Source organism: Lampris incognitus, chromosome 15 (genome assembly GCF_029633865.1).
Source record: "Lampris incognitus isolate fLamInc1 chromosome 15, fLamInc1.hap2, whole genome shotgun sequence".
NCBI classification, from domain to species: domain Eukaryota; kingdom Metazoa; phylum Chordata; class Actinopteri; order Lampriformes; family Lampridae; genus Lampris; species Lampris incognitus.
Genome location: NC_079225.1, coordinates 35,634,403 through 35,661,924, shown reverse-complemented (window position 1 = coordinate 35,661,924; position 27,522 = coordinate 35,634,403). Strand labels below are relative to the sequence as shown.

At 41.7% G+C, this 27,522-nt stretch overlaps 2 protein-coding genes across 2 annotated transcripts in view; one reads left to right on the top strand and one right to left on the bottom strand.

The window, feature by feature from the left end:
• The window catches only part of tbc1d32 (TBC1 domain family, member 32), a 121,520-nt gene extending 103,928 nt beyond the window's left edge, over positions 1 to 17,592 (bottom strand). The window contains exons 1-11 of the mRNA XM_056294202.1: positions 17,526 to 17,592; positions 16,970 to 17,170; positions 16,517 to 16,678; positions 15,821 to 16,001; positions 12,211 to 12,282; positions 8,589 to 8,714; positions 8,189 to 8,267; positions 7,918 to 8,021; positions 7,545 to 7,606; positions 7,298 to 7,448; positions 7,106 to 7,165 (exon numbers count right to left, since the gene is read on the bottom strand). Of these exons, the coding sequence (XP_056150177.1) occupies positions 7,106 to 7,165; positions 7,298 to 7,448; positions 7,545 to 7,606; positions 7,918 to 8,021; positions 8,189 to 8,267; positions 8,589 to 8,714; positions 12,211 to 12,282; positions 15,821 to 16,001; positions 16,517 to 16,678; positions 16,970 to 17,124 (1,152 nt within the window). The 5' untranslated portion in view covers positions 17,125 to 17,170; positions 17,526 to 17,592. The remainder of the gene's footprint in view (positions 1 to 7,105; positions 7,166 to 7,297; positions 7,449 to 7,544; positions 7,607 to 7,917; positions 8,022 to 8,188; positions 8,268 to 8,588; positions 8,715 to 12,210; positions 12,283 to 15,820; positions 16,002 to 16,516; positions 16,679 to 16,969; positions 17,171 to 17,525) is intronic.
• A 257-nt stretch (positions 17,593 to 17,849) lies between these two features.
• hsdl1 (hydroxysteroid dehydrogenase like 1) lies at positions 17,850 to 22,524 on the top strand. The gene is made up of 5 exons (XM_056294027.1): positions 17,850 to 18,279; positions 18,600 to 19,045; positions 19,619 to 19,702; positions 20,457 to 20,591; positions 21,153 to 22,524. The coding sequence occupies exons 1-5, from the start codon at positions 18,060 to 18,062 to the stop codon at positions 21,222 to 21,224; spliced, it is 957 nt and encodes a 318-aa protein (XP_056150002.1). The 5' UTR covers positions 17,850 to 18,059; the 3' UTR covers positions 21,225 to 22,524.
• Positions 22,525 to 27,522: the final 4,998 nt, after the last annotated feature.

Sequence of the window (27,522 nt, the reverse complement as noted above, 5' to 3'; positions counted from 1 at the left end):
AATACTCATGTCTATCTTCACTTCTGGGAACAACCAAGGGAGTACGCTGCTAAATGGGGTGGACCTGGTGAACTCTAAGGCCTCCATTCCATATGTCCTCACTCTTTCATCTCTTGCCCACCCCAACCCATACCTCTGGAACTTGGAATATTCCCAACAATCCTGTAATGTCTTCTTTGTAAGGTTTTCTTCCCCATTTCCTTTTAATCTAACCCAATATGCAATTGCAAGTTTCTATCTTCTTAATTCCAGTGGTCTCTCCTGCTTCTATTCGTACTGCATTACTGGGGGTTGACTTAATAGCTCCTATACACATTCGTAGTGCTCTATACTGTAGTCTGTCCACTTTTTTGCAATGACGTCTTTGCTGCTGCTCCATATACTATACATCCATAATCTATAGTTGACCTCATAACCGCCCTATAAATGTCAAGTAATGACTGTTTATCTGCCCCCCAGTCGCAGCCAGCCATAGCTCATAATAAATTTATGACTTTTTTTAATTTTCTTTCCAGGTGTTTAATATGTACTCTCCATGTATATTTGCTATCTAGCCATAGGCCCAGGTACTTATATTCAGCCATCCTCTCCAACGGCTGATCAGATAATGTTAACTTCCCAGCATCAATCTTGCACTTATTTGTAAACTTCATGTAACAGGACTTGCTTGTTGATAATTTCAACCCCCACTCATATGACCACTTCTCCACTTTCTCTATTGCTTTCCCTATATTCTTTAACGCATGGTACATTCCTTCCCCTCATCCATATGGCCCGATCGTCTGCATATAGCGCTGATTTGATGCATCCATCTAGATTTGTAAATATATCATTAATCATTACGTTGAACAATAGAGGGCTGATTGCACTCCCCTGGGGAATACCATTTTATATTTCATAATCCTTAGATACATCTGCTCCAACCTTGACTTCAAGTTTCCTGCATGTTAAAAAGTCCATAATCCAATTATACATCCTCCCTCCAATACCCATTTTACTTAATTTGATAAGCAACCCCTCCCTCTACATAGAATCATATGCCTTTTCAATGTCAAAATATATTATTGTCATCAACCCTTTCATCTTCAGTGTCTTTTCCACCTCGTTACTTACTCTAACTAAAGCATCTATTGTGGATCATCCTTTTCGAAATCCACTCTGAAAGTTACTAGTAACCTGCCACTAGCCCTGTTCATTGGAGTCCCTTAAGGAAAGTTCAATGCTGATTGATTGCTCAGGTGTGGTTTGAAAGCTGATTGATTGCTCAGGTGTTTTTTGAAAGAAAAAAAAATCATAATTTTGACCACCTCAATTTTCACTACATTTGGTATAAAGCAAACCTGAAGATTTATTTTACATTCCAAAATGTACCAAATAGGGGCCTTGACATTGATGAATTTTTTACTCTGTAAAGTTTTATGAATGATGCAAAAATTGGGCAGAATTTTAGGGAGATGTTCCTTGGGAGCTAATAATTTTGACCTTAACTGTATGTATTGAAAGTTTTTTTTCCTACATCTATCTTGATATTCCGCTCCTCATTTGTTTGAGCACTTTTATCATCAACATGGTTTTCTAAAAAAAAAAAAAAAAAAAACCCGCCATATATATATCAACATGGATACAGGAAAAAAGATTTTAATGCATAGCAGTACAGGCCTGTTTCGTGCATCTTGCACTCATCAGCTGCTAACGTTTTTTTGACAAAGATTCATACAGTTACGTTGCCCAGCGTCACGCCCCTAATTTTGGTTGGACAGTGACCAATCAGATGGGGAAACATTCAAATTATAACAGCCAATGGGGTAGGTACTTATGATGCACGGCAACCAATGGAGGGGTAGAAAACATTACAACCAATGGGACTGGGGTTTGTTTTGAAAAGCATTTAGGGGCCAGGGCACTGTTGAAATGGTGTACATTGAAAATATTAAAAATATAACAAGGTAACTTATGTGAATTATATATTGGGGTGGTGTTGGGGCACAGTTGGGAGGACAGGTAGTTAAAAAGAAAAAAATACATTTAAAAAAACCCATATTTAAAATAGCATACTAAAAAACCCATCCCCACAGGGATGTTTTTCAGCGGCAGGAACTGGGAGACTAGTCAGGATCGAGGGAAAGATGAATGGAGCAAAGTATAGAGAGATCCTTGATGAAAACTTGCTCCAGAGCACTCAGGACCTCAGACTGGGGCGAAGGTTTACCTTTCAACACGACAACGACCCTAAGCACACAGCCAAGACAACGAAGGAGTGGCTTCGGGACAAGTCTGTGAATGTCCTTGAGTGGCCCAGCCAGAGCTCAGACTTGAACCCCATTGAACATCTCTGGAAAGACCTAAAAATAGCTGTGCAGCGACAATCCCCATCTAACCTTACAGAGCTCGAGAGGATCTGCAGAGAAGAATGGGAGAAATACCCCAAATATGGGTGTGCCAAGCTTGTAGCTTCATACCCAAGAAGATTTGAGGCTGTAATCGTTGCCAAGGGTGCCTCAAACAAATACTGAGAAAAGGGTGTGAATACTCTGTACGTGCAATATTTCAGTTTTTTATTTTTAATAAATTTGCAAAAATTCCTACAAAACCTTTTTTGCTTTGTCATTATGGGGTATTGTGTGTAGATTGATGAGAAAAAAAGGAATTTAATCCATTTTGGAATAAGGCTGTAACATAACAAAATGTGGGGAAAGTGAAGGGGTGTGAATACTTTCCGGATGCACTGTATATATATATATACATAGCAGTACAAGCCTGTTTCGTGCGTCGCGCACTCATGTATGTATGTGTGTGTATGTGTGTGTGTGTGTGTGTGTGTGTGTGTGTATATATACAGGGACCGAAATTAACGCTGCCACCCGCCAAATGTGAGTAGATTTTCTGACTGGCGAGTAAATCTCAGAAGCCTACCCGCCACATGGCAAGTAACAAAAAAAGTGAAATCCAACCACTTAATCCCCCCCCCATCTCTCTCACTCTCTCTCTCTCTCTCTCTCTCCCTGTCTCTTTCCTTAGCAACAGCAATAACATAACAGCAATAACAGAAATTAACCAACCAAAGTGTATTAGAACAATAACATAGCAACAATAACAGAAATTAACCAAATACATTAGAACAATAACAAAGCAACAACAATAACAGAAATTAACCAATCAAACTGCGTTAGAATGTTGCTAGACGCTACTGGCGGGTAACATTACACACACACTCGAGAGGAACGACGACAGCAGCATCCATCAAACTCGGTACTAGCCTACTCAATTCTTTTAACTAACATTAGCGAGCAACACCAGTTTCAATAGTTTATCTATTGTTCAATAGTTTCTCTATTATTCAATAGTTTCTCTATCTCAATAGGGAGTTGCAGAGAAGTATGTAGGAGTGGTGCAGGATATGTATGAGGGAAGTTTGACAATGGTGAGGTGTGCGGTTGGAATGACAGATGGGTTCAAGGTAGAAGTGGGATTACATCAAGGATCAGCTCTGAGTGCTTTCTTGTTTGCAATGGTGATGGACAGGTTGACAGACAAGATCAGGCAGGAGTCTCCATGGACGATGTTCGCAGATGACATTGTGATCTGTAGCAAGAGGAGGGTGCAGGTTGAGGACAGAGGTGGAGGTATGCACTGGAGAGAAGAGGAATGAAAGTCAGTAGGAGCAAGATGGAATACCTATGTGTGAGTGAGAGGGAGGACAGTGGAATGGTCAGGATGCAAGGAGTGGAGGTGACGAAGGCATTTGAGTTTAAAGGGAAGGTTTACAAGATGGTTGTGAGACCAGCTATGTTATATGGTTTGGAGACAGTGGCACTGACGAAAAGACAGGAGGTGGAGCTGGAGGTGGCAGAGTTGAAGATGCTAAGATTTTCACTGGGAGTGACGAAGAAGGACAGGATTAGGAATGATTATATTAGAGGGACCGCTCAAGTTGGACGGTTTGGAGACAAAGCAAGAGAGGCAAGATTGAGATGGTTTGGACATGTGTGGAGGAGAGATGCTGGGTATATTGGGGGAAGGATGTTGAATATGGAGCTGCCAGGGAAGAGGAAAAGAGGAAGACCAAAGAGGAAGTTTATGGATGTGGTGAGGGAAGACATGCAGATGGCTGGTGTGACAGAGGAAGATACAGAAGATAGGAAGAAATGGAAATGGATGATCCGCTGTGGCCAGAGCCCTAGAAAGAGAGAGTTACGTCAACTTCGTAGACGTCAATAGGCCAACCGCAATGGCGGATCATGGGAGCCCCTGATAGTTCCAAACAGTGTGCATAGAATATGTGTCACGTTGAAATATATCTATATCTATATATAAATGTAAAAATCTGAAAATATTGGTTAGTAGTTACCCGAAATTGCGGCTAAGCGGTTCATTTAAATGACCCGCCAAGCTTCGTTTGGAAATATTCGGCGGCTACATTAACCATGTGACCCTCTCGCGTTCTCACCCCTCATTGACGCAAGTCTCTCTTTCTAGGGCTCTGGCTGTGGCGACCCCTAACTGCAGCAGCCGAAAATAGTAGTAGTAGTAGTAGCGAGCAACACCAGTTATGTGGCGATATTTAGAAGGCACAAAACCACCATCAAAAAGACAACCATGCCCCAAAGAGGAGAAAGAAGCCACCATCACCACCAAACCAAAAAAAGAAAGTTAGTGAAAAGTGAAGGGATGATGATAAAGGAGTTGCGATAGGCTGGCTGGAGTATAATGCACAGACCGTGATAAAGAGTTGCTCCGTCTGTCCCTAGTATGCCAAAAACCGTAGCAATTCATTTGTCACCGGTAACAAGATAATGAAGGTAGAAAGCATCAAGGAACATGAGACCTCCAGATGTCACATTACCTGTATGAATGCCTCTCAGGCTCAATTGGAGCCTGTCCTCGCAACATCCTCCGTAAAGGCGCTAATAGCCATGTCTGAGCAGACCAGCATGAAAATGCAGAACATGTTTAGGACTGTGCATGCCATTGGCAAGAAGGCGAGACCACTCTCTGACTTTGAATGGATGTGCGAGTAAGTGAATTTAGTTGTCATCTCAAAATATACAGCGTAAACAAAGTGCTGGCTGTAGCTAACGTTAGCCAGCTAGCACTAGTATGTGACACCTAGTTTGCACTAACGTTAGCTGTGTGCTAGCTACAACACCATGAAACAGGTTAAAACTTATTGGCGGTCCAACCTCAACTTAGACACACTCTCAGATCTACTGATGGTGCAGCTGTCATCTCCCGAGATCAGGGAGTATGACCCAACCAGTGCTGTTGATCTGTGGCACCAAGACTCTTGTCAGGAGCAGGAGGCCAGACTTCATGGACGGTGCAAAGAGAGTGGCTGCTGTAGAGTGAGAAGTAGTCTGGGACTAGGAATGGGCACGTGGAGCACTCGAGTAGTTATAATAATACTGCAAATAAAACTTGAAATCATGTTTGGAACATTTTATCGTTTAACCATTGACTAATTTTACATAAAAATATTTATGCTTCAGATCTGCTCTTGTCACATTTTTAAAAGCTTTTATTCAACACAATACCTTATTCTCTCATTGATATATACTGAAAACGTGTGTATGGCACAAAAAAGGCTACTTATTATTTTGGCCGGTAAATTTTTTCATCTACCAGTCCCCTTGGCCGGTAAGCCAAAAAGTTAATTCCAGACCCTGTATATATATATATATATATATATATATATATATATATAAAATCCAGTCAGTCAAGTAAATTTTCTATGAGATAACATTGAAAGAGGATTATATATATATAATCCAGTTAGTCAAGTACATTTTCTATACAACATTGAAAGAGGATTTTCTATCCTCTTTCAATGTTGTATTGTGTAAATTGCGTAAACACAACATCCATTGCACGTTGTCCGTCTTGGGAGAGAGATCCCTGCTCTGTTGCTCTCCCTGAGGTTTCTTCCTATTTTTTCTCCCTGTTAAAGGTTTTTTTTTAGGGAGTTGTTCCTTATCTGATAAGAGGGTCTAAGGCTGTTGTGTTGTTGTTAAGCCCACTGAGGCAAATTTGTAATTTGTGATACTGGGCTATACAAATAAAATTGATTTGATTTGATGAGACAGTACAAGCCTGTTTCATGCTATAAGGAATCATGATTGCTTATAGCACGAAACAGGCTTGTACTGTCTCATAGAGAATTTACCTGACTAACTGGATTATTTTGCTCCTTATTTGCTGAGCACTATCCCTACCATTAAGTGTTTCTTTTAACAACGTTTTATAATATATATATATATATATATATATATATATATATATATATATATATATATATATATATATACACACACACACACATATATATATATATACTGCTTATCCTTACTCAGGGTCACGGGGGCTGCTGGAGCCTATCCTAGCAGTCATTAGGCAGCAGGCGGGGAGACGCCCTGGACAGACCGCCAGACCATCACAGGGCCAAGACAACACAAATACATACACACAGATTCACACCTAGGGACAATTCAGTACGACCTACGTGTCTTTGGACTGTGGGAGGAAACCAGAGTACCCAGAGGAAACCCTCGCAGACACAGGGAGAATATGCAAACTCCACACAGAGGACAACCCCCAAGGTTGAACTACCCCAGGGCTCGAACCCAGGACCGCGCTAACCATTGCGCCACCGTGTCGCATATGTATATTTATAGCGTTTTTTTTTTCCTTTTTCGGAAACCGTCAATGGTGTTGATGAAAGTGCTCAACAAATGAGGAGTGGAATATTAAGATAGATGTAGGAAAAAAACTTTAATTCATAGCAGTACAAGCCTGTTTCGTGCGTTGCACACTCATCAGCTGCCAAGTTATATATATATATATATATATATATATATATATATATATATATATATATATATATATATATATATATATATATATATATATATATAAAAATTACATGAAGTACATATACCCAGGGTGGGGAGATAAAGGGCAACAGACGAATACTGGGAAAAATTGGCTTCCATGAAATTTTTAAAATGTACTTCCTTTATCACTAGCCTATTAGCAGTTAGGGGTTCACAAGCAAGATTCAAATGTGGTTCAAAATGTGGATAAGAGAACCCTTCTTGACTGTATCACTTACCAGAGACTTGTATTTTCTGTGCAAAAGTCTGAAAACCACAGTCCTGCTGTAGTACCCATGCTGGAATGAAATAATGTGCATGAAAAAAAAAAAAACAGGAAACAAAACAGAAGTTATTAAGAAGTATCTCCATCATGACTGCAGAAGGAAAAAACATGCACATAAATAAACTTAGTAAGCATCATTACTTACCATCCACTTTTTAAACCAAATAGCTTTGATATCGAGTAAGGCTAGAAGGTGAATGGGCTCCAGGGGTTTTTCATTCCCCGGTGACACTAAGCCATGTTCAGCATGCAATGACAGCAGAGAGAAAGTACTCTCGATAATTTCCTCCATATATCTACCAAGGAGAAAGGAGAGAAGCAAAAGAAAAATCAACTCTGCTGAGACATGTCTGTGCCATATCATTGAAGGTAAGATAAAAACAACTGCTAACTTCTCTGGGTGACGAATCCAAAATGTTGTCACTTCTTTTTGGAAGTCATTCATCAATCGCATCTGAAAGAGGACAGGGAAAGATACCAAAATGTTAAATAAAAGGTAAAAAAGGAATATCACTGATTTGCTTTAAGCCACAATGAAAACAAGTCAAGGATTTCGTTTATATGTTGGGAAATACATGGAAGAGAAGCTGTGTTCTTATTGCCTAATTGTCTTATGAATACCATATCCTAATGTTCCCCACAAGACAGTTAACATTGACCCGAACAATGGAACAACCATGTCATAGACAGCATTCATAGCAGGAGAAATATTGGGAGTATTGGAGTAGTTTATGGATTGGACTGCACAGTCTTAGGATGCTCTACCTGTTTGAGAAGACGACTGATATCAGGACTGTTTATGTCAATCCGTTTAGAGCCAGTCGGGAAACCCAGCTTATAGGATAGGAAATTAGACTCCACACTTTTAGCTACACATCAGAGAGAAAAAAAATTATTCATTGCATATATTACATATTGAATGTATGCCACTTATTTAAAGACAAATTGGAAAAATTACAGTTTTCTGCAATGCTTTCGTCAGGAATAAAATGGTCATGAGATGAACCGTTATTAACCCTGCATTAGACTGGCCTACCCAAAGTGGTGTAGATCTCTCGGGTCACATTCAGTGGAGATGAGGAGAAGGTTTTTGCAAAAAACTGAAGTACCTTTTCCTGGAGAGGGGAGAGGAGGCTGAATTAGCCGTAAGTACAACAGAAAATCACGCATGCGTGCGCGCGCACACACACACACACACACACACACAAGGGAGATAAGGGCAGGTTGGAGAGAATGCTTTCAAACTTTGGCTGTGACAGGCAACAAATAAATTATTTTTTTCCCAATATTTAATACATTAAAGTGACTTGTTGAAAAAAAGTTTGTTTTTTTTCTCCACACACTTTACTGGACAGTATATAATAATAATAATTGTTAAGAACCAGCGATTGTGGTCAATGGGCTAAAAAAGGAAGCGGAGGCCTGAGGGGACTCACACTAATGTCAGGGTCTGGGTCACACAGGGCAACAGAGAGATTCCTGCACAGGCTGCTCCAGCTCTCACAGCTCAGCACATCAGCAGGAGGGGCACAGCACAGGGCCTGCAGTGCTTCCCATCGCACCTGTATTCCATAACATCACATGAGTGGTTCATAAAGTTAATATCGAAACCATCATTGGTACAGCACAATAACTGTTCGTATTGAGTGAACCCCTGCCAACCTCAGCTTTGTGAGCAAAACCAGACAGCATAAGAAAGGAGGTGGAGTTGCCATTTTGTTCAATGACTCGCTCGAAGGCAATAAGACATCTTATGGAAATTTTGCTTCTTTTGAATATTTGGCTCTTCAGTTGAATTCCTCTCCTCAAGTTATATTTCTAAATATCTATAGGCCACCTAAATACAATGCAGACTTTTTTGATGGCTTAACTGAACTGCTGTCTATAATCTGCATTGAATTTGACAGTGTAGTTATTGCTGGTGATTTAAACATCCATGCTGACATCTCCCAGTACAGGTGAACTACACAACTGTGTTGTGTTCTTGATAACTATGGACTAACTCCACGTGTGACAGAGCCCACATGCAACAAAGGGCACACGCTGGACTTCATTATTTCTAAGGGTCTGAACTTTTCTAAGGTTGTGGTGACTGATGTCGCTCTCTCCGGTCATTCCTGTGTTTTCTTTTGAGTACTATCTCCATGCACACAAATGCTCAAACAGAGGAAATCACAAAATGGCATATCACTGAAAGCACGAGAGAACTATTTATTCAGGCTCTCTCTTCCACACTGTTGGGTCTCAGTCAATGAGCTTGTTGATAATTCTAAAATTACAGATGTTATCCATGCCACTGCACCTGCTAAGGTGAAGGTGGTCTCTGGTAAGAAAACATCTCCATGGAGATGTGTCACGCTGGTCAGAACAGGAAAAAAAAGTGTCGTAAAGCTGAACACACATGGCGAAAAACAAATTTTACTGTTCATTATGACATCTATAAAGAGAGACTGTGCATTTATCATTTGGAACTGAGAAATGCAAGGCGGTCCTACTTCTCTGACATCATTGCCAAAAACAATAATGGCTAACAAACCCTCCTGTGGCAGTAGCCTCTGAAATTTTATCTATCAGGGCCTGCAATGAATTTGCCTCCTTCAATGACAAAATTCAGAAAATTAGACAGGCAGTCAGTTCCTATAGGTACAGGGCATGTGTTGTCCCTGTGTCCAACTAAAATCAATTCAAATAGCATGACACATGATCCCATCAACCATAAAAACTTGGAGGACATTAGACATCTGAAATCCTCCTCCTGCTTCCTTGATATTCTGCCAACAGGCTTTTTCAAAAATGTTTCGAATTGCATGGCCTCAGATCTTCTACAAATTGTCAACACGTCTCTTTCTCAGATCTCTTCCCACAGGCCCTGAAACTGCAGTTATCAAGCCACTCTTAAAAAAGAGTAATCTAGACGCTTCACTAATGAACAATCATAGGCCCATATCAAACCTCACATTTCTAAGTAAAATAACTGAAAGAGCCGTTTTCCAGTAACTCAAAAACTTGTTGGCACTAAACAACAGTTTTGATGTTTTCCAGTCAGGATTTCAACCAAACAACAGCACTGAGACTGCTCTTGTTAATGTTTTTAATAGCATCTGCTTAAACACAGACAATGGCAGAATCTCAGTCCTGGTATTATTGGACGTCAGTGCTGCATTTGACATAGTCGACTACAACATATTACTAGACCAATTGGAAATCTGGGTGGGACTTTCTGGCACAGCACTACACTGGTTTGGATTAAGGGACAGGACTACAAATCTGACATGGAGTTCCCCAGGCCACTTCTGTTTAACATCTATATGCTCCCACTAGTTAAGATTATGTAAAACAACAAAATATGCTACCACAATTATGCACACAACATGCAGATTTACATAACAATATCACCAGGGCACTATAATCCCATACAAGCACTGTGTAAATGCATTGAATAAAATCAATGATTGGATGCCTCAGAAATTTCTTCAACTCAGCAAAGACAAAACTGAAGTAATTGTCTTTGGAGCCAAGGAAGAATGATTAAAAGTCAGCGCTCCACTGCAATCGGTAATGTTAAAGACCACGAACCAAGCCAGAAATATTGGTGTAGTTATGGACTCAGACCTGAATTCAGATAGCCACATTAAGACAATTAAGAGAGTCAGCCTACTATCACATGAAGAATATATCAAGAATTAAAGGATTTATGCCTCAGCAGGATTTGGAAAAACTTGTACATGCATTTATCTTCAGTCGACCTGACTACTGTAATGGTGTCTTTGCAGGTCTTTCTAAAAGAAAAAAAAAGAATTGATCAAACTGCTGCAGCTGATTCAGAAAGCTGCTGCTCCAGTCCTTACCAAGACCAAAAAAGTGTATCACAGAACTCCAGTTCTGAGGTCGCTACACTGGCTTCATGTCCGTCAAAGAATTGATTTTAAAACTGCTCTTGGTTTATAGAGCACTGAATGGTTTAGGGCCAAAATACACTTCTGACCTACTGCCACACTATGAACCATCCAGACCGCTCCGATCATCTGTCCCCAAAGTTAAAAATAAACATGGAAAGGCAGCTTTCAGTTTTTATGCACCATATATCTGGAACAAACTCCTGGAAAACTGCAGGTCTGGTGCAACTCTGTTCTATTAAGACAAGGCTGAAGACCCTCCTGTTTTTCGCTGCCTTTTAGCAAATAAAACTTTAAACTTTTGTTTACCATCTTATACTGACTGCACTGTAACTTTTACTCTCTTTTTATTCGTTTCTAAATTTTTTTTAAAAATTTTTGTTTTTATATACTCTATTGATCCCCGTAGGGAAATTATGCTCTGCATTTAACCCATCCTAGCTGTGTAGCTAGGAGCAGTGGGCAGCCGCCGTGCAGCCACGGAGACCAACTCCAGTTCATCTTGCCATGCCACAGACAGGAGTACTAACCCTAACATGCGTGTCTTTTTTGATGGTGGGGGAAACCGGAGTACCCGGAGAAAACCCACCACAGACATGGGGAGAACATGCAAACTCCACACAGAGGACAATCTGAGATGACCCCCAAGGTTGGACAACCCCGGGGTTCGAACCCAGGACTTTCTTGCTGTGAGGCGACAGCACAAACCACTGCGCCACCCAAATAATATGATTGAGTGTTGGAATATGTGGAACCAATGAAAAATAGAAATCGAACAGATTTGGTTCCATGTGAACATTCTAACAGGAGACATGAGCCAAAGAAAAAAAAAAATCCAAATTACAGCAAAAAAAGGCCAGGCACTTCCAGTAAAAATCAATACTCACTGTGCAACTTAAATCTTGAAAAATCTCGTGCCTGGACGTGAGGAGTTCCTGTTGGGCTTACTGACTCTTTTTATTGTCTTTTTATTGCCTTATAATTCTTTTCTTAATGTCTTATGTTTTATGTAAAGCACTTCAAACTGTCTTTATACTGAAATGTGCTATACAAATAAATTGGCCTTGTCTAAAAGTCCACAGTGCATGAACAAGATCTTCACAGCAAAATAATAAAACAATGAACACATTATCACTCTCTGTGAATAGGTACCCAATTTTACCTCTTTGGGTCTGCTTGAGTCGAGTTTCTCAGCCAAGGCTTGTAGTTGTTCTTGCTTGATGAATGCATAACTCTGGAAAAGACAATAAAGATGTGAAGACGTAGCGTTTCAAGTGCTCTTTTTATTGTTAAAAATAAACAATCACACACAGGCGTCTGGGTAGCGCAGCGGTCTATTCTGTTGCCTACCAACACAGGGATCGCTGGTTTGAATCCCCGTGTTACCTCCAGCTTGGTCGGGCGTCCTTACAGACACAACTGCCGGTGTCTGCGGGTGGGAAGCCAGGTGTGGGTATGTGTCCAGGTCGCTGCATTAGCGCCTCCTCTGGTCAGTCAGGGTGCCTGTTCAGGGGGGAGGGGGAACTGGGGGGAATAGCATGATCTTCCCACGTGCTATGTCCCCCAGGCGAAACTCCTCACTGTGAAGTGAAGAGAAGTGGCTGGTGACTCCACATGTATCGGAGGAGGCACGTGGTAGTCTGCAGCCCTCCCTGGCTCGGCACAGGGGGTGCAGCAGCGACCGGAATGGCTTGGAGAGTGGGGTAATTGGCCGGATACAATTGAGGAGAAAAATCCAAAATAAATAAATAAATAATCGCAATTTTCAACAGGGGACAAATGAAAGGAAAAACTAACATGAAGCGTCTTAATAAGGTGTTGGGTCACCACAAGCCTCTAGAACAGCTTTAATGCTCCTTGTCATAGATTCTACACGTCTCTGAACTCTGTTGGAGGGATGGAACACCATAATTCCAAAAAATATTCCCTCATTTGGTGTTTTGATGATGGTGGTTGAGAGCACTGTCTAACACATCAGTCCAAAATCTCCCATAGGTGTTCAACTGAATTGAGATCTGGTGACTGTGAAGGCCATACCATATGATTTACATCATTTTCATACTCATCAAATCATTCAGTGACCCCTCGTGCCCCATGAATGGGGACATTATTATCCTGGAACAGACCACTCCCCTCAGGATAGAAATGGTTTATCATAGGTGATCACTCAGAATAACTTACTATTGATTTGCTGTGACCCTTCCCTCTCAGGGGACAAGTGGACCCAAACCATGCCAGGAAAATGACCCCCCCCCCCAAAAAAAAGCATAACGGAGCCCCTGGACCCCCTCACTGTAGGGATAAGACTCCATTAGAAGCATAATGCAGAGCAGTCTTCTATGGGTCTCTCAAATTGCAAAATTATGATTTACATTTTCTGATAAAATGTAGTCTATTTCAATGTAGCCTATCACAGATAGCAGCAAACCAGAAGTAGGGGCTGTAGTTATCATATTCACGGACTGTCACTTTTCAGCACAATTTGTCGGTGAAACAGTCATTCTTTTTCCTAAATTCACTCTACTAATTTCCACTAAATCAGCTGGCAGAAAAGGAGAGAAAAGTTATACTCAAGTGGCAGGCAGCGCAGTGATTGCTCTAAGCCTGTTCAACTCTTCAGTCTCATCACAGATAGGTACTGGACTGATTTTATTTGATGTCATGTGGATCACCATGCTACTGTTGGGCGAAGGAGAAGGAGAGGGGAGGGGAAAGGCATGTCCGGAGGCAGCGAGAGAGGAGGAAGGGTAAGACTGTGGAGGTGAGAGTTGGAACTTTGAATGTTGGCACGATGACTGGTGGCTGATATGATGGAGAGAAGGAAGGTACATATACTGTGTGTGCAAGAGACAGGTGGAAGGGGAGTAAGGCCAGGAGCATCGGAGGTGGATTAAAACTCTTCTACCATGCTGCAAATGGAAGGAGAAATGGGGTAGACATAATTCTGAAGGAAGAGTATGTCAAGAGTGTGTTGGAGGTCAAGAGTGTGTCAGACAGAGTGGTGAGTATGAAGCTGGAACTCAAAGGTGTGATGATGAATGTTATCAGCACATATGCCCTGCAAGTTGGGTGTAAGATGGAAGAGAAAGAAGAATTCTGGAGTGAGTTGGATGAAGTGGTGGAGAGTGTACCCAAGGTGGAGAGAATGGTGTTTGGAGTGGACTTCAATGGGCATCTTGGTGAAGGGAACAGAGGTGATGGGCAGGTATGGTGTCAAGGAGAGGAATGTGGAAGGACAGATGGTGGTGGATTTTATGAAAAAGATGAAAATGGCTGTGAGGGCAGTCTGACAGTGGTGAGGTGTGTGGTTGGAATGACAGATGGGTTCAAGGTGGAGGTGGGATTACATCAAGAATCGGCTCTGAGCCCTTTCTTGTTTGCATTGGTGATAGACAGGTTGATGGACGAGATCAGGCAGGAGTCTCCGTAGACTACGATGTTCGTGGATGACATTGTGATCTGTAGCGAGAGTAGGGTGCAGGTTGAGGAGAGCCTGGAGAGGTGGAGGTATGCACTGCAGAGAAGAGGAATGAAAGTCAGTAGGAACAAGACGGAATACATACTATGTGTGAATGAGAGAGAGGACAGTAGATTGGTGAGGATGCCAAGAGTAGAGGTGACGAAGGCGTATGAGTTTAAATACTTGGGGTCAACTGTTCAAGGTAACGGGGAGGGCAGAAGAGAGATGAAGAAGAGGGTGCAAACAGGGTGGAGAAGAGTTTCAGCAGTGATTTGCGACAGAAAGGTACCAACAAGAGTTAAGGGGAAGGTTTACAAGATGGTTGTGAGACCAGCTATGTTATATGGTTTGGAGACGGTGGCACTGATAAAAGACAGGAGGTGGAGCTGGAGGTGGCAGAGTTGAAGATGCTAAGATTTATATTGGGAGTGACGAAGGACAGGATTAGGAATGAATATACTAGAGGGACAGCTCAGGTTGGATGGTTTGAAGACAAAGCAAGAGAGGCAAGATTGAGATGGCTTGGACATGTGCGGAGGAGAGATCCTGGGTCTACAGGAAGGCCAAAGAGGAGGTTTATGGATGGGGGTGAGGGAGGACATGCAGGTGGCTGGCATGACAGAGGAAGATGCAGAGGACAGGAAAAGATGGAAATGGATGATCCACTGTGATAACCCCTAACAGGAGCAGGTGAAAGTAGTAGTAGTAGCAGTAGTCATGTGGCTCACTTGTGAAGAAAAAAAAAAAGAAGAGGATATCCATACACTGAAATATAAAGCTCCCAAATATTATTTTCATTGTGACGTTTAAGTCAAATATATCTTCTTCAGGCATCAAGGCATAACTGCCCAGAATACAGTAGCCATTTACCAATCACCAGTGAATACATAGTCATGTGAACAAAGGACACATCTTCCATTAGTAAAATGAAGATAGAAGTATAAAGATTACTGAATGACAGATCATTGAATACCTATGTATAATACAGAATAGCGGAAACAAAATTTTTTTCGTCTTGCTTCTATGGTGAACACTTGTACCTTCTGTTATTGGGTAATTTGCTTCCCACCAAATAAGCATTCAGTTAAGGTAAACAGGGAATAAATGAAAATGGCAACCACCTAAATGCTTGGGGCCTGCAAGCTTTTTAAACCAATATTTACAGAAACAGTTTTTAAATAGCTTGCTTGAAGATGAGTTCTCCCCATTCATGACCCACTGTCTGTGGTCCAGTATCATTGGAGCCTATGTAGGAACAATATACGCATTTTGTCTTTTGTGTATCCCTTATTAGTATATATCTATCACTTGCCTGGTTGAAAGAAGAGTCACTGTCAGAGCAGTTGTCAGTATAGTAGTGACTGTCGGATGGTCCTTGATGTTTGTCTCTGTGCATCTCCTCCTTCTTCAGCTGGTCCTCCTCAAATTTGTTGATTAGTGCCTCAACCACCACTATCATGGTATTCTTCAGTGTCTGCATCATCTGCTTGTATCTGAGAATGAAAGAACTTGCATTAGTTTTGTTATTGGTAATATGACATTATTTTAAAAAATATGGAGAAAAACCATTTCAATAAAAATTGTATCTAATGTATCCTTACACTGCCAATAACATAGCTCAGTAGTATCCCCCCCCCCCAAAAAAAGGAAACATAGTATGTGCAGAGAGAGTTTCAGTTAGGGAGAACATAAAGGACATAGTTAGGGATAAAGATTTTCAGAAACACCGTTAAAATAGATTTATAGTTGGGAAATAAAGTTCATACAAGAAAATAAAGTTGTTCCTGCATCTTCTAATGCATCTTGTGTTTGGTAGTATAATATGCAAAACATGATCCGAACTTGAATTCCACTTCCAAGTTAATGGACAATTGCACGATCGGGGCAATTCACATAATGTTAATGACTAGCTTTAAATTAATCTCATAGGCAACATTATACAGATAACCATTTGAATAGCGTAAAATAAAGCAAACAAGAACACAGTTTTTCTCTGCACCACACTCACTCAGCTGATTCTCTGGTCCTTCTGGTAACAGTGTGGATAAGGGTGTCATGACCTGAGCCAATAGCCTGTCCCACTCTTCTGGCATAATTCTCTGTCTCCTCCTCCACTACTGCACCGAGTGAGCTCTCCACATACTGACGAAGGTACCTGACCAACTCATAACTGGGAGTGAAAAGAAAGACAAGGCGGTTAGCAGGCATCAAATACATCCAATTATTCATCATGTGGAAAGAAATTTACATAATTACTTGAAAACATAGCAAGGTTTGCAGAATGCTAAAAACAAGCATATACATATATTTACTCTTACAGAATAACATTTACAAAAGCAATGACATGGTTACAAATTTACTACAGTTCCTGTCTTGTATCTTGTGTTGTCTGTCCGTGTCCGTGTGTGTGTGTGTGTGTATGGGGTGGGGTCTGTCCTGTGCTGGGTTATGTTCTACTTACTTGTGGAAGTTCTTGTCAGTCTCCTCCAAGTGAAGTAGGATCTCTTCAGCACATTCAATCGAAGGAGCACCAGAGATCCTATCTTTGATACTTCTGAGTAGCTGCTTCAACAGGGACTGCAGTTCAGCCTCATCCTCAGCTGAGAATTGAGACATACTGCCGGGCCTTGAAATGGGGGAAGAAGGTTTTGGCCTCAACAGTCTAAAATATAGACAAGGGGTAGGGGGTGATAACAAGTCCACCTGTCATTACCTTGTTACTCTGGTCTGGTGCAGCTAGCCTATAGCCATAACTAAGCACAGTTTTAACCATCTAGTCTAGGTATGAACTAGCTAGTCGTCTGGCATAAGGTAGCGAGTACAGCGAAGTGAGGTCGGTGTGGACAAGATAGCGTTAACATGGACTCGTGTTAGCTGTTTTGTCTGGCTATGTAGCATTAGCGAAACAAGCCTTGTGACAAACACCACATGTGAAATGGAATCAACCAGATTTGCAGCAAAACTGCTAAACCGAAATCTGTATTATATAAAAAAGAATAATAAATGACAAACGTTACCTCGCCACTGGATCAACTGTTTCTCAATTTAGGAATAGCTTGTCAGTCATATTAGGTTTAGTCAAACTTGCCGCAGCTGCAGCTCCGTTTCTATGGAAACGTTGGTCCCGCTTTGTGACCCCGGTGCATTGTGGGAGGTCAGCAACTACTGAACCATATGGCGTGTTGTGATGTATTTTTGAAAACATTTTGAATTTTGTTATAGTTTCAGCTCTTGGGACATTGTTGGCGTATTTCAAAACCGCGCTCTTGCCGGAGTACCTCTCAGACGGAAACGCCACGTGACTTTTCATGTTTCGGTACCTTTTCCGGGTTGTCCGGCTGCAGGAGCGTCGGTTAAGCTGAGTGTGTATCGTGGTGCTTCCTGCCGTGTTGCTGTGGAAACAACACAATTAATCACTTTAAATGTGTTGTTTGCTATCAGACGTTAATCCTATCTATTGCGGAGGTACGCTGATGGCTTGAGTTTTTAGAGAGTTGGTTAGTTCATGCGATATCGCATCAAGCAAAGCAACAACCCGGCTATTATCAACCATGGCCGCTGTTGACAGCTTTCAGCTTCTGTCCAGAGAAGTTGCTCGGTCATGCAGTTCTTACTTTGAAACGCTGGCTTTGATCGGAGCTCTGTACACGACCGCTAAAGCAGTCATCCTATTGCGCGACTGCTGTTCCCTGATAAGGGTGCATTTTCTCCCTCGAGTCATTCCAAGGAAGAAGCTGACCCAGCGTTTTGGTAAATGGGCTGTCATTTGTGGTAAGGGTTTAAGAAGCCTAATGTAATGTACATTGTACACAATAGCTCTACTGCATGCATGCAATGTATATGTGACAACGGTGAAAGACCGCACCAAGTTCGTCAGTCTTTATTCGTTTGTCAAGTACAGAAACGGAGCACTTGGTCCTGACGTTACATTGAAGTTAGACTGATCTAATCATATGTCTTAGTCATTTTAAGTCAGCTAAGGCCATATGTATTTGAATGTGATGCAGCACTCCGTTTTGTTTTTGTTTTTATTCATTTGGGACCTGAGATTGAGATACCCATGGTGCTTTGTTCTCTATCTTTTTGCACAGGTGGATCAGCGACTATATCCATTGCTTATGCAGAAGAGCTTGCTAAGCATGGCATCAGCATCATCTTTATAAGCCAAGACCATTCCTTTATTGGCGATTTTGTGACATCCCTCTCCCAGAGCTATGGCGTGGAAAGTGATGTCATCTTTGCTGACTTCACCCTGGGCCAGGCAGCCAGCAAGCCAATTATAGATGCCCTTAGGGGTAAAGACATTGGCTTTTTGGTGAACTGTGTGGATGAGTCTCTGGCTTTCTCTCAGAACCTGATTGAGATGTCTGAGCAGAGGCTGTTGGACCTTGTGAATAAGAATGTAGTTGCTGCTACTCTGATGACTAGGTTGGTACTGCCCGGAATGCTAGAGCGAAGCAAAGGGGCAGTGATCAACATATCTTCTGGTGCAAGCTGTCAACCCTGGCCAGGGAGAGTGGTACTGACTGCCTCAACTGTAAGAATACACAGTAACAAAACTAGCTTTTGTACACACATTAGAAAACACATCTATAGCCTTGATATGCACAGTTCTCTCTTACTCCTTTTGATGGGAGAGGAGAGCAGGTTGCAGCAAACTACATGCCTAAATCTGACAGTGCAGTGTTCACTTGCAAACCAGCAAACAAACATACCTTATAGAACTCAACACTGTCCAAATTGTGAGAAAAACACTCATTTTGGTAGATATCTGATTCATTATTTATTCAAATATATTTTTACTTTTAAAGGTCAAATTTACAATTACTGATAATTCCTCTTTCTCCAAAAGGACACTGTTGGAAGACAGTAGAAATAACCGTTTGTAACTTTTTAAATGTGAAGTTCTGTTAAAAAAAAGTGGTAAATTGGTCATTATCACATGCTAACACATCCACAAAGATATTCAATAACATATCTCGATTCTCTTGCTTTCTCTGTCACCCATCCATTAAATAAACACAAAAACATTTACACATTTACACTATTTAACCTGTTCCTATTCTCTTTGCATTAATGGTGATGTCTATCCCGTTTTGGTCTCTTGTAGGGGTACCTGGATAATTTTTCTCGAGCGCTTCACCTGGAATATGGCTGCAAGGGGATCTTTGTCCAAAGTCTGATTCCTTTCCAGGTGGCCACCTAAAATTTCACGATGCAATAATAGGACAAGTAGCAATATAATAGTATTATCAAGTGTTGTGTAACACATATGGATGGTCACAGGAATTTGCATACCAAGCCAATTGCTGGTTTTGGTTGTGATGCAACTGTGCCAGTTTCAGTCATAATGCAACGGTGTTGTTTATAAGGGTGGGGATACCTGCGTCAGCTGAGACTGACAAAGTCACTTAGATGAGTGATGAAACCTTTCTCCCACTAAACGGTGTGTCCAGATGAACTGATTCAACTTTCTGGGACGTATAAATGTAGTTAATAATTCACAGCAAAGAGATCTTCACTCTTTCTTCCCTTTACAGACCTGGCTAGACGTGGGGTTTTTTTGGGGGGAGTATTTCTTTTCATTTAGTTGTGTTTGTTCTTTTAAATCAGTGATATTCAGTCATGAACCATGGAGAGCCATGTGTAGGTTTTCATTCCCGCCCAACATTACACCAGTTGATTTCACTGAGTGGTCCTCCCTTGTCTGGTTTAAGGTTTGCTTAGGTCTGATGTTGTGTTGAGTTGGAAAGAAAACCCACATACGCATGGCACTTCATGGCACATTACTGAAGGCTCCCTGCTTTAAATCACAAATAACATTATCACTGAGATGCAGTAAAGCCAGGTTGCATAATCAAGTAAACATAGTGTTGTTTGAAGAAAATGCTTCAAAGTTCAATTGCAACGGTGTCAGTTTTTCATAGCGTGTGCGTACATGTGCCCAGGTGGCCTCAAGTGGACAACCACCATCAGCAAAGGGAGGCTGGCTGGTGCCAAAGCCAGAGGTTTATGCTCGCCATGCCATCTCCACCCTGGGCATCTCTCATAGGACCACAGGCTATTGGCCTCATACGCTGCAGGTTGGTACAACGAGTAATAACCAAAGGTGGCATTATACCGTACAAAAATTATCTGGTTTGCAAGAGGGAAAGGACACATTAGCTTAATTAGGTCACCGCCATGTGTACAAGCTTGATGGGCAAACTAGTCTAATCCCAGTGCTTGCCCCCCCACCCCCCAAAGTATCACATTGTGTTGCCATGTGGGAGAAGCCTTTCATTTCCTTTTATGGTTGATTGCTTCAGTTAATATCTGTATCTTAATATCTAATAGTCAACTCTTATATATAAACTGTTTCAAGGAAAAGCTTGTGCAAATTACCAGAGGATATTTAAATATTTATGACAGATTAAGTCCATTTTAAGTAATGAGCAATGGCTGTATGTCTATAGTAAAGCTCAGGAGAAATTCCTCACTTCATAATACAAAGGAATATGGAAATCAAATATCAAAGATCCAATCCAAGAAGCAACAGTCTAAAAGAAAGAAAGGCCAATCATAAAATTAGGGAAATATGAGTGTATAGTATTTCTTTTTTTGACCATCTCTTTCTCTCTTTTTTTTTTTTATTATCTTTACAGTACGGGCTGATGAGATGTATTCCAGACTGGATTTGGGAGTTGTGCTCATACATGCTCATTAGGTCAAGCTAAGGACTCTTCTCTAGTAGGAGACACAGTCTCTGGATTTACCAATAACTGAACTATTTCTGAATCAATTTATTTATTTTATTTATTTATTTTTTTGCCAGTAAAATCTAACTGAGTGTTAGCCGTGAGATTTTTTGTTTTGGTGTCCTTTTTGTTAAGGTTGTTATTTGGGACTCATTGAACAGTTTCTATACACTGCTATTATTACATGCTATTACTGCGGCATTGAGTTCAAATTTAGATGGTAAAGACCCATGTCATTTTGATCGGTTGCTGCATTGACCAGACCTGTCAAAATGGCATCATCAATTCCAAAGGTATATTTCCAGCTGGTTGTCTGTGATATTGTACTTTTCCAGTTGGCTGTCATTGGAGGTGGACACTGACGTAATATGGTCTAGACCTTTTCTAGAGTGCATGTCAGTACTGACAAAAGCCAATGCTTCTTGCCTTTTGTTCTGTAAGATATCAACAGGCTGCCATCTCTAAGGAAATTGTCAATTCTGGCAGATGATAATATATGTTTATTCAAATAATGCTTGATTGTATTCTAATATATTGCAGCAATTCCCTTTGTAAAAACCACGAGTACCTCTTCAATTGTTAATTTGAAGAAGTACTTGTGGTTTTTTAGGCTTTGAATTGTTGAAAAGTCATGCCTATATTCAACTATTGCCTCATGACTGAAGTGAGATTAAATCTGAATAAGGTTCCCATAACTTGAACACACCTTCAGTTTATGTGGCTTCCTGCATTGATTAATGGTAGTATTCTAGTAGTATCAATGCAACAGGCATGGGTGCAAGTCCATGAATACTGGGATGTCATCCAGCACTTTACCTGTGCCCCCGTTCATAAGGTTAATGGTTGTGTCAGGAAGCGCATCTGACGTAAAACATTTTCCAAATCGGAATTGTGGATTGACAAGACCATACCAAATCGGCTGAGGCCCCAGTTAACAATGGCTGCCATTGGTGCTGTGCCCTCACAGAGTACCGATGTAAACTATAAAATCCACTGTGGCGACCACTGAAAAACAGGAAACAAGCCGAAAGAACAAGAAGAAGTAGTCTAGAATCGATGTGAGATAGTGTTCCCTTTGTTGTTCACTGTGAAAGACAATATATATACCAAATGATTGAGTGGTGGAAAATGGTGAGAAAGCAATGATCAGGTTCAACTGGATAGAGTTTAATTTACAATGAGAAACTGTTCAACATGCTTTCTTAGGACGTCACTCTGCGATAACGGCTGTCATCTATAAATGCTGACATATTCTGAGGAAATGAGCAATAAAAGTTGTTTTCACTTCCCACAATTAATCACCCTTTCACTTTGTTTTGTTGAATTTGTGCTGCAAAATAAGAGATAGCTTGATCGTAGCATAGTAACCCCACCTAAAGCTTTTGAATAAGTAGGTGTGTTGATTCCTGGATGCAATATGAAATGTGGTCTTTTCAATGACTCCCCCCCCCCCCCCGAAGAGCCAGGATTATTGTTTTCCACTTGAATTCAGGAAGTCACAAATGCTTGGCGATCAGAGGGTAGGTTTACATTCTCTGACCTTCAGATGAACTGGGTCAGGGTCTGTTTGTACACCGTTTGTAATATGCATGGAGCAACAGTCTGCTAAAGAGACAAGTTTCCGTGGAAATGTATAGTAGAACTGGTCTCAATGAGGACCAATGCACACCCTCACCCCCACCTCTGTGGTTTCTCTAATGCAAGGAATGACATCACTAAACACCAACATAAAGAAAAGGTAAAACGATCACACACAAAACACTCACTCCCCCCTACAGACAACCCCCCCCCTTTTTCCTCCACAATCGTATCCGCTCCTCGAGCCGTCCCGTTGCTCCACCCCCTCTGCCGATCCAGGGAGGGCTGCAGACTACCACAGGCCTCTTCCGATACATGGGGAGTCGCCAGCCGCTTCTTTTCACCTGACAGTGAGGAGTTTCACCAGGGGGAGGTAGCGCGTGGGAGGGTCACGCTATCCCCCCCTCCAGTCCCCCCCTCCAGTCCCCCCTCTCCTCCCGAACAGGTGCCCCGATAGACCAGAGGAGACGCTATTGCAGCGATCAGGACACATACCCACATCCGGTTTCCCACCCGCAGACACGGCCAATGTGTCGGTAGGGACGCCCGACCAAGCCACAGGCAACACGGGGATTCGAACCAGAGATCCCCGTGTTGGTAGGCAACGGAATAGACAACTACACACCCGGATGCCCCCTACAGACAACAGTTTGATCAAACATACAGGAGCGAGTTGCATTTGAAGAGTTCTATGACACAAACAGCCACTATATCCTAACTGACAGAAAAGAAGTACCTTTTGTTCATCGATTTGTATCTCTTGCATGGACAATTCAACCTGTAAGTCTTCGCATTTTGCCAAAAAAGACACAAGATGCGGATCTGCAGCCATTTATACAGAGCCAAAATGTGTCTCGGAGTCCAGGTGTTTTAAATGTTGGATTGGACCAAAACAAAGCACCTCAAGATAATGACTACTCAATGTCAGCTCATTGGAGCAGCCTCAGAATTAAAGCGACATTGATTCGCAAACGAGACATGATCATTTCCTCGCACGCAGGAAATGACATTACGAGGTGTCATGAAAATAAACACGGGATTTTATATTTCATTTGACCACGTGTATTTTGCTGCAACCTCTGGACCTACAAAAAAATATCTAAAATCCCACATTTCTGTCTAGCTTGTCGTGTAACGAGCACCATTTCCTGTACACATTTGCTGGTATTACGATAACACTACCCGTGTGTGGCGTCACGGTGGCGCAGTGGTTAGCACGGTCGCCTCACGGCAAGAAGGTCCTGGGTTCGAGCCCCGGGGTAGCCCAACCTTAGGGGTCGTCCTCTGTGTGGAGTGCCGTCTCCCCGCCTGCCACCCAATTACTGCTGGGATAGGCTCCAGCATCCCCGCGACCCTGAGAGCAGGATAAGCGGTTCTGATAATGGATGGATGCCTGTGTGTGTTGCACCGGGCCATTTGAGGTGATAGCAGTGGAATGATACACGGATCAGCCAAAAAACATTAAAACCACCTGCCTAATATTGTGCAAGTCCCCCTCATGCTGCTGAGGCATGGACTCCACAAGACCTCTGAAGGTGTCCTCTGGTATCTGCAGATCAGCAGATCCTTTAAGTCCTGTAAGTTGCGAGGAGGGGGAACAATTGTTTTTGCAGCACATCCCACAGATGCTCGATCGGATTGTGATCTGGGGAATTTGAAGGCCAAGGAAACACCTTGGAACTCTTTTTTATGTTGTTTAAACCATTCCTGAACAATATTTGCAGTGTGGCAGGGTGCATTATCCTGCTGAAAGAGGCCACTGCCATCAGGGAATACTGTTACCATGAAGGGGTGTACATGTCAAATTAACATCCACATGAATGCCAGGACCCATGGTTTCCCAGCAGAACATTGGCCAGAGCATCACACCGCCTCTGCCAGCTTGCCGTCTTCCCATAGTGCATCCTGGTGCCATCTCTTCCCCAGGTAAACAACGCACACGCACCCGGCCATCCACACGATGTAAAGGAAAACATGATTCATCAGACCAGGCTACCTTCTTCCATTGCTCCATGGTTCAGTTCTGATGCTCATGTGTCCATTGTAGGTGCTTTCGATGGTGGACAGGGGTCATCATGGGCACTCTGGCCAGTCTGCAGCTACACAGCCCCATACACAGCAAGCTGTGATGCACTGTGTGTTCTGATACCTGTCTATCATAGCCAGCATTAATGTTTTCAGCAGTTTGAGCTACAGTAGCTCTTCTGTGGGATCAGACCAGACAGGCTAGCCTTTTCTCCCCACACCCATCAGTGAGCCTTGGGCGTCAATGAACCTGTTGCCGGGTCATCGGTTGTCCTTCCTTGGACCACTTTTGGTAGGTACTGACCACTGCATACCGGGAACACCCCGCAAGACCTGCCGTTTTGGAGATGTTCTGACCCAGTCGTCTAGCCATCACAATTTGGCCCTTGTCAAAGTCGCTCAGTCCTTACGCTTGCCAATTTTTTTCTGCCTCCAACACATCAACCTCAACAACTGACTGTTCACTTGCTGCCCAATATATCCCACCCCTTGACAGGTGCCATTGTAACGAGATACTCAGTGTTACTCACTGACCTGTCAGTGGTTTTAATGTTTTGGCTGATCGGTGTATGGTCTACTGAAACGTGAGAGCTCTCAATGTGTTCATACTCCAGATCTTAGTAAATCAATAAAAATTACACAGTGTCGCTTTAAACATTTAAATGACAAACAATAAACTTCCAAATCAAATAGAATATCTATGTAGCAGAATAATAGTAGTCAATGTACCATTTCGTTCCCCAAAGTGGGATAAAAAGCTGTAGAGACGTACGATTATGGATGTAGTTTATCTGATGAAGATTAAACTCTGAGAGTGATCGCAAAAATAAAGCAATAATTAATTCAAGACTGAAAACATGGAGGCCCCAGAGAAACAAATCAGACAGCTGTGGTGTAGGTCAAATGTTTTACATAACTTTTACATCTGCCAGCCGGGTGGGTAGTCGGCTTTAGGACTGAAGGTCTGTTATGGCTAAGGTCGGAGCCCTTTGGATAAGAGGCAAAGGGAAGGATGGGGAGAGGAGAATTTCTTCCTCACTCACTCACTCGGCTTCGTCCTCGAGAGGCATCGCTACCTTGAGCCACTTTACTTTTCTCTGAGGATTAGCTCATCGGTAAGTTGAAAATAGCGACATACCCAGTCCAAAACATTATTGAACTTGACAAAATACTGCAGCTAAATGGTGATGTCCATGGACCGGACGACTTGGGATACTGGAAAAATGTATTTATATCTATGCTAATTGGTGGTCCGGAGTGTAAAAAAAAAAGAAGTGTAATCAAACATTTACCATTCATAGATTTGTAGAATTTATGAATTGTGTGAAAGGTTCATATGTGATAGAATTGGAAAATGTGCATTTTGTTCGTCAACTGTTGTGAATGTGTGCAATGACCAAAGCTTAAAATGTGTCACAAGTGGCATTAATTCAATATAACAATCAAGTATTAAACAGTACAACGCTTGAAGCACATATTGGGTTGCACTAATTCATTCAATCATCTTTAGATTCATCTGTCACTGAAAAGCAAAGACTAAAACTAAATTTTGTACACTGTTGGGGGTGCAAATATCTTTCCGTATTTGGTAATGTTTTACATTACCCAAGTGCATGCCATAAGTGTTAGTTAATAGGTAATAAGGCCCTCATAAAATGCTTATTAACATTATAGCGAGTTAACAGCATCATAAACTCGTTTTCAGCCTCTAGGTAGTGCTTGCAAAATATGCAAAAACTTCTTTTTCCACACTTGTCTTAGGTTGTAAGTCCAATCTGCATAAAAATGTGCACATAGCATCTAAGAACCCTCATGATTAAAATGTATGAAAAGAATTTTGATTGTCCATCAAATGCAAAAGTTATGCCTTATAAGGGCCTTGTTACCTATCAACTGACACATGTAAAGTGTTACCCAGTATTCGAAATGAGATTTATAATCAGGTATTGAAGAAGGTCAAGTCTTTGGTTCCCAGCAGACTGGCAAAGCATGCTATCGAAATCAGGTGTTGGGGCGATTATTCGTGTAAAAACACAGGCCCACAAGAGATGTTTTCATAATCTGACCTCTACCACGGCACAATCAGTTCTGTCTCATGTCTTTTTATCCTGGCTGCAAATGGCCTTTATCATTCTGTCCTGATTGCCAATTCAGGTTCATGCGATTTTGAAAATATGAAAAGAGCATGGGCTAAAGCCTAACAGAGTAATGCAATCTGTTTTATTAATTCTGAGGAATTACTTAATTCAGAATTACAGTCAAATCCAAATGACCAGGATTGCGTACTATAAATAAACCTGTTTCCTTTCCAATAATGGAATAAAGGAAAAAAAAATTCTATAGGCAAACCAACTGCATTGAAAGTCAGGCCAGTAAATGGGAATTGTAAATGTCCCCTTCGATGCCTTAAGATGTATAAGATGTGCATAGAGCATTATCAATCTGATATTCAAAATAAGAAAACAATCATTCGTCCGTTGCTAAATATTCTGCAACTGTACTTTTGTTTATTAACAATGAAGAATTGTGCTCTTGTTTCTCTTTCCACAGCAGGTGTTAGAATATCCCGTTCAGAGATTACACGATTGGACACTATTTGTTTAAATCTTCAGAGTGTAATAAACTCATTTTCTCTTCACTCTTGTGTATAGCAGACGCACAGCTGGCGGCAGAA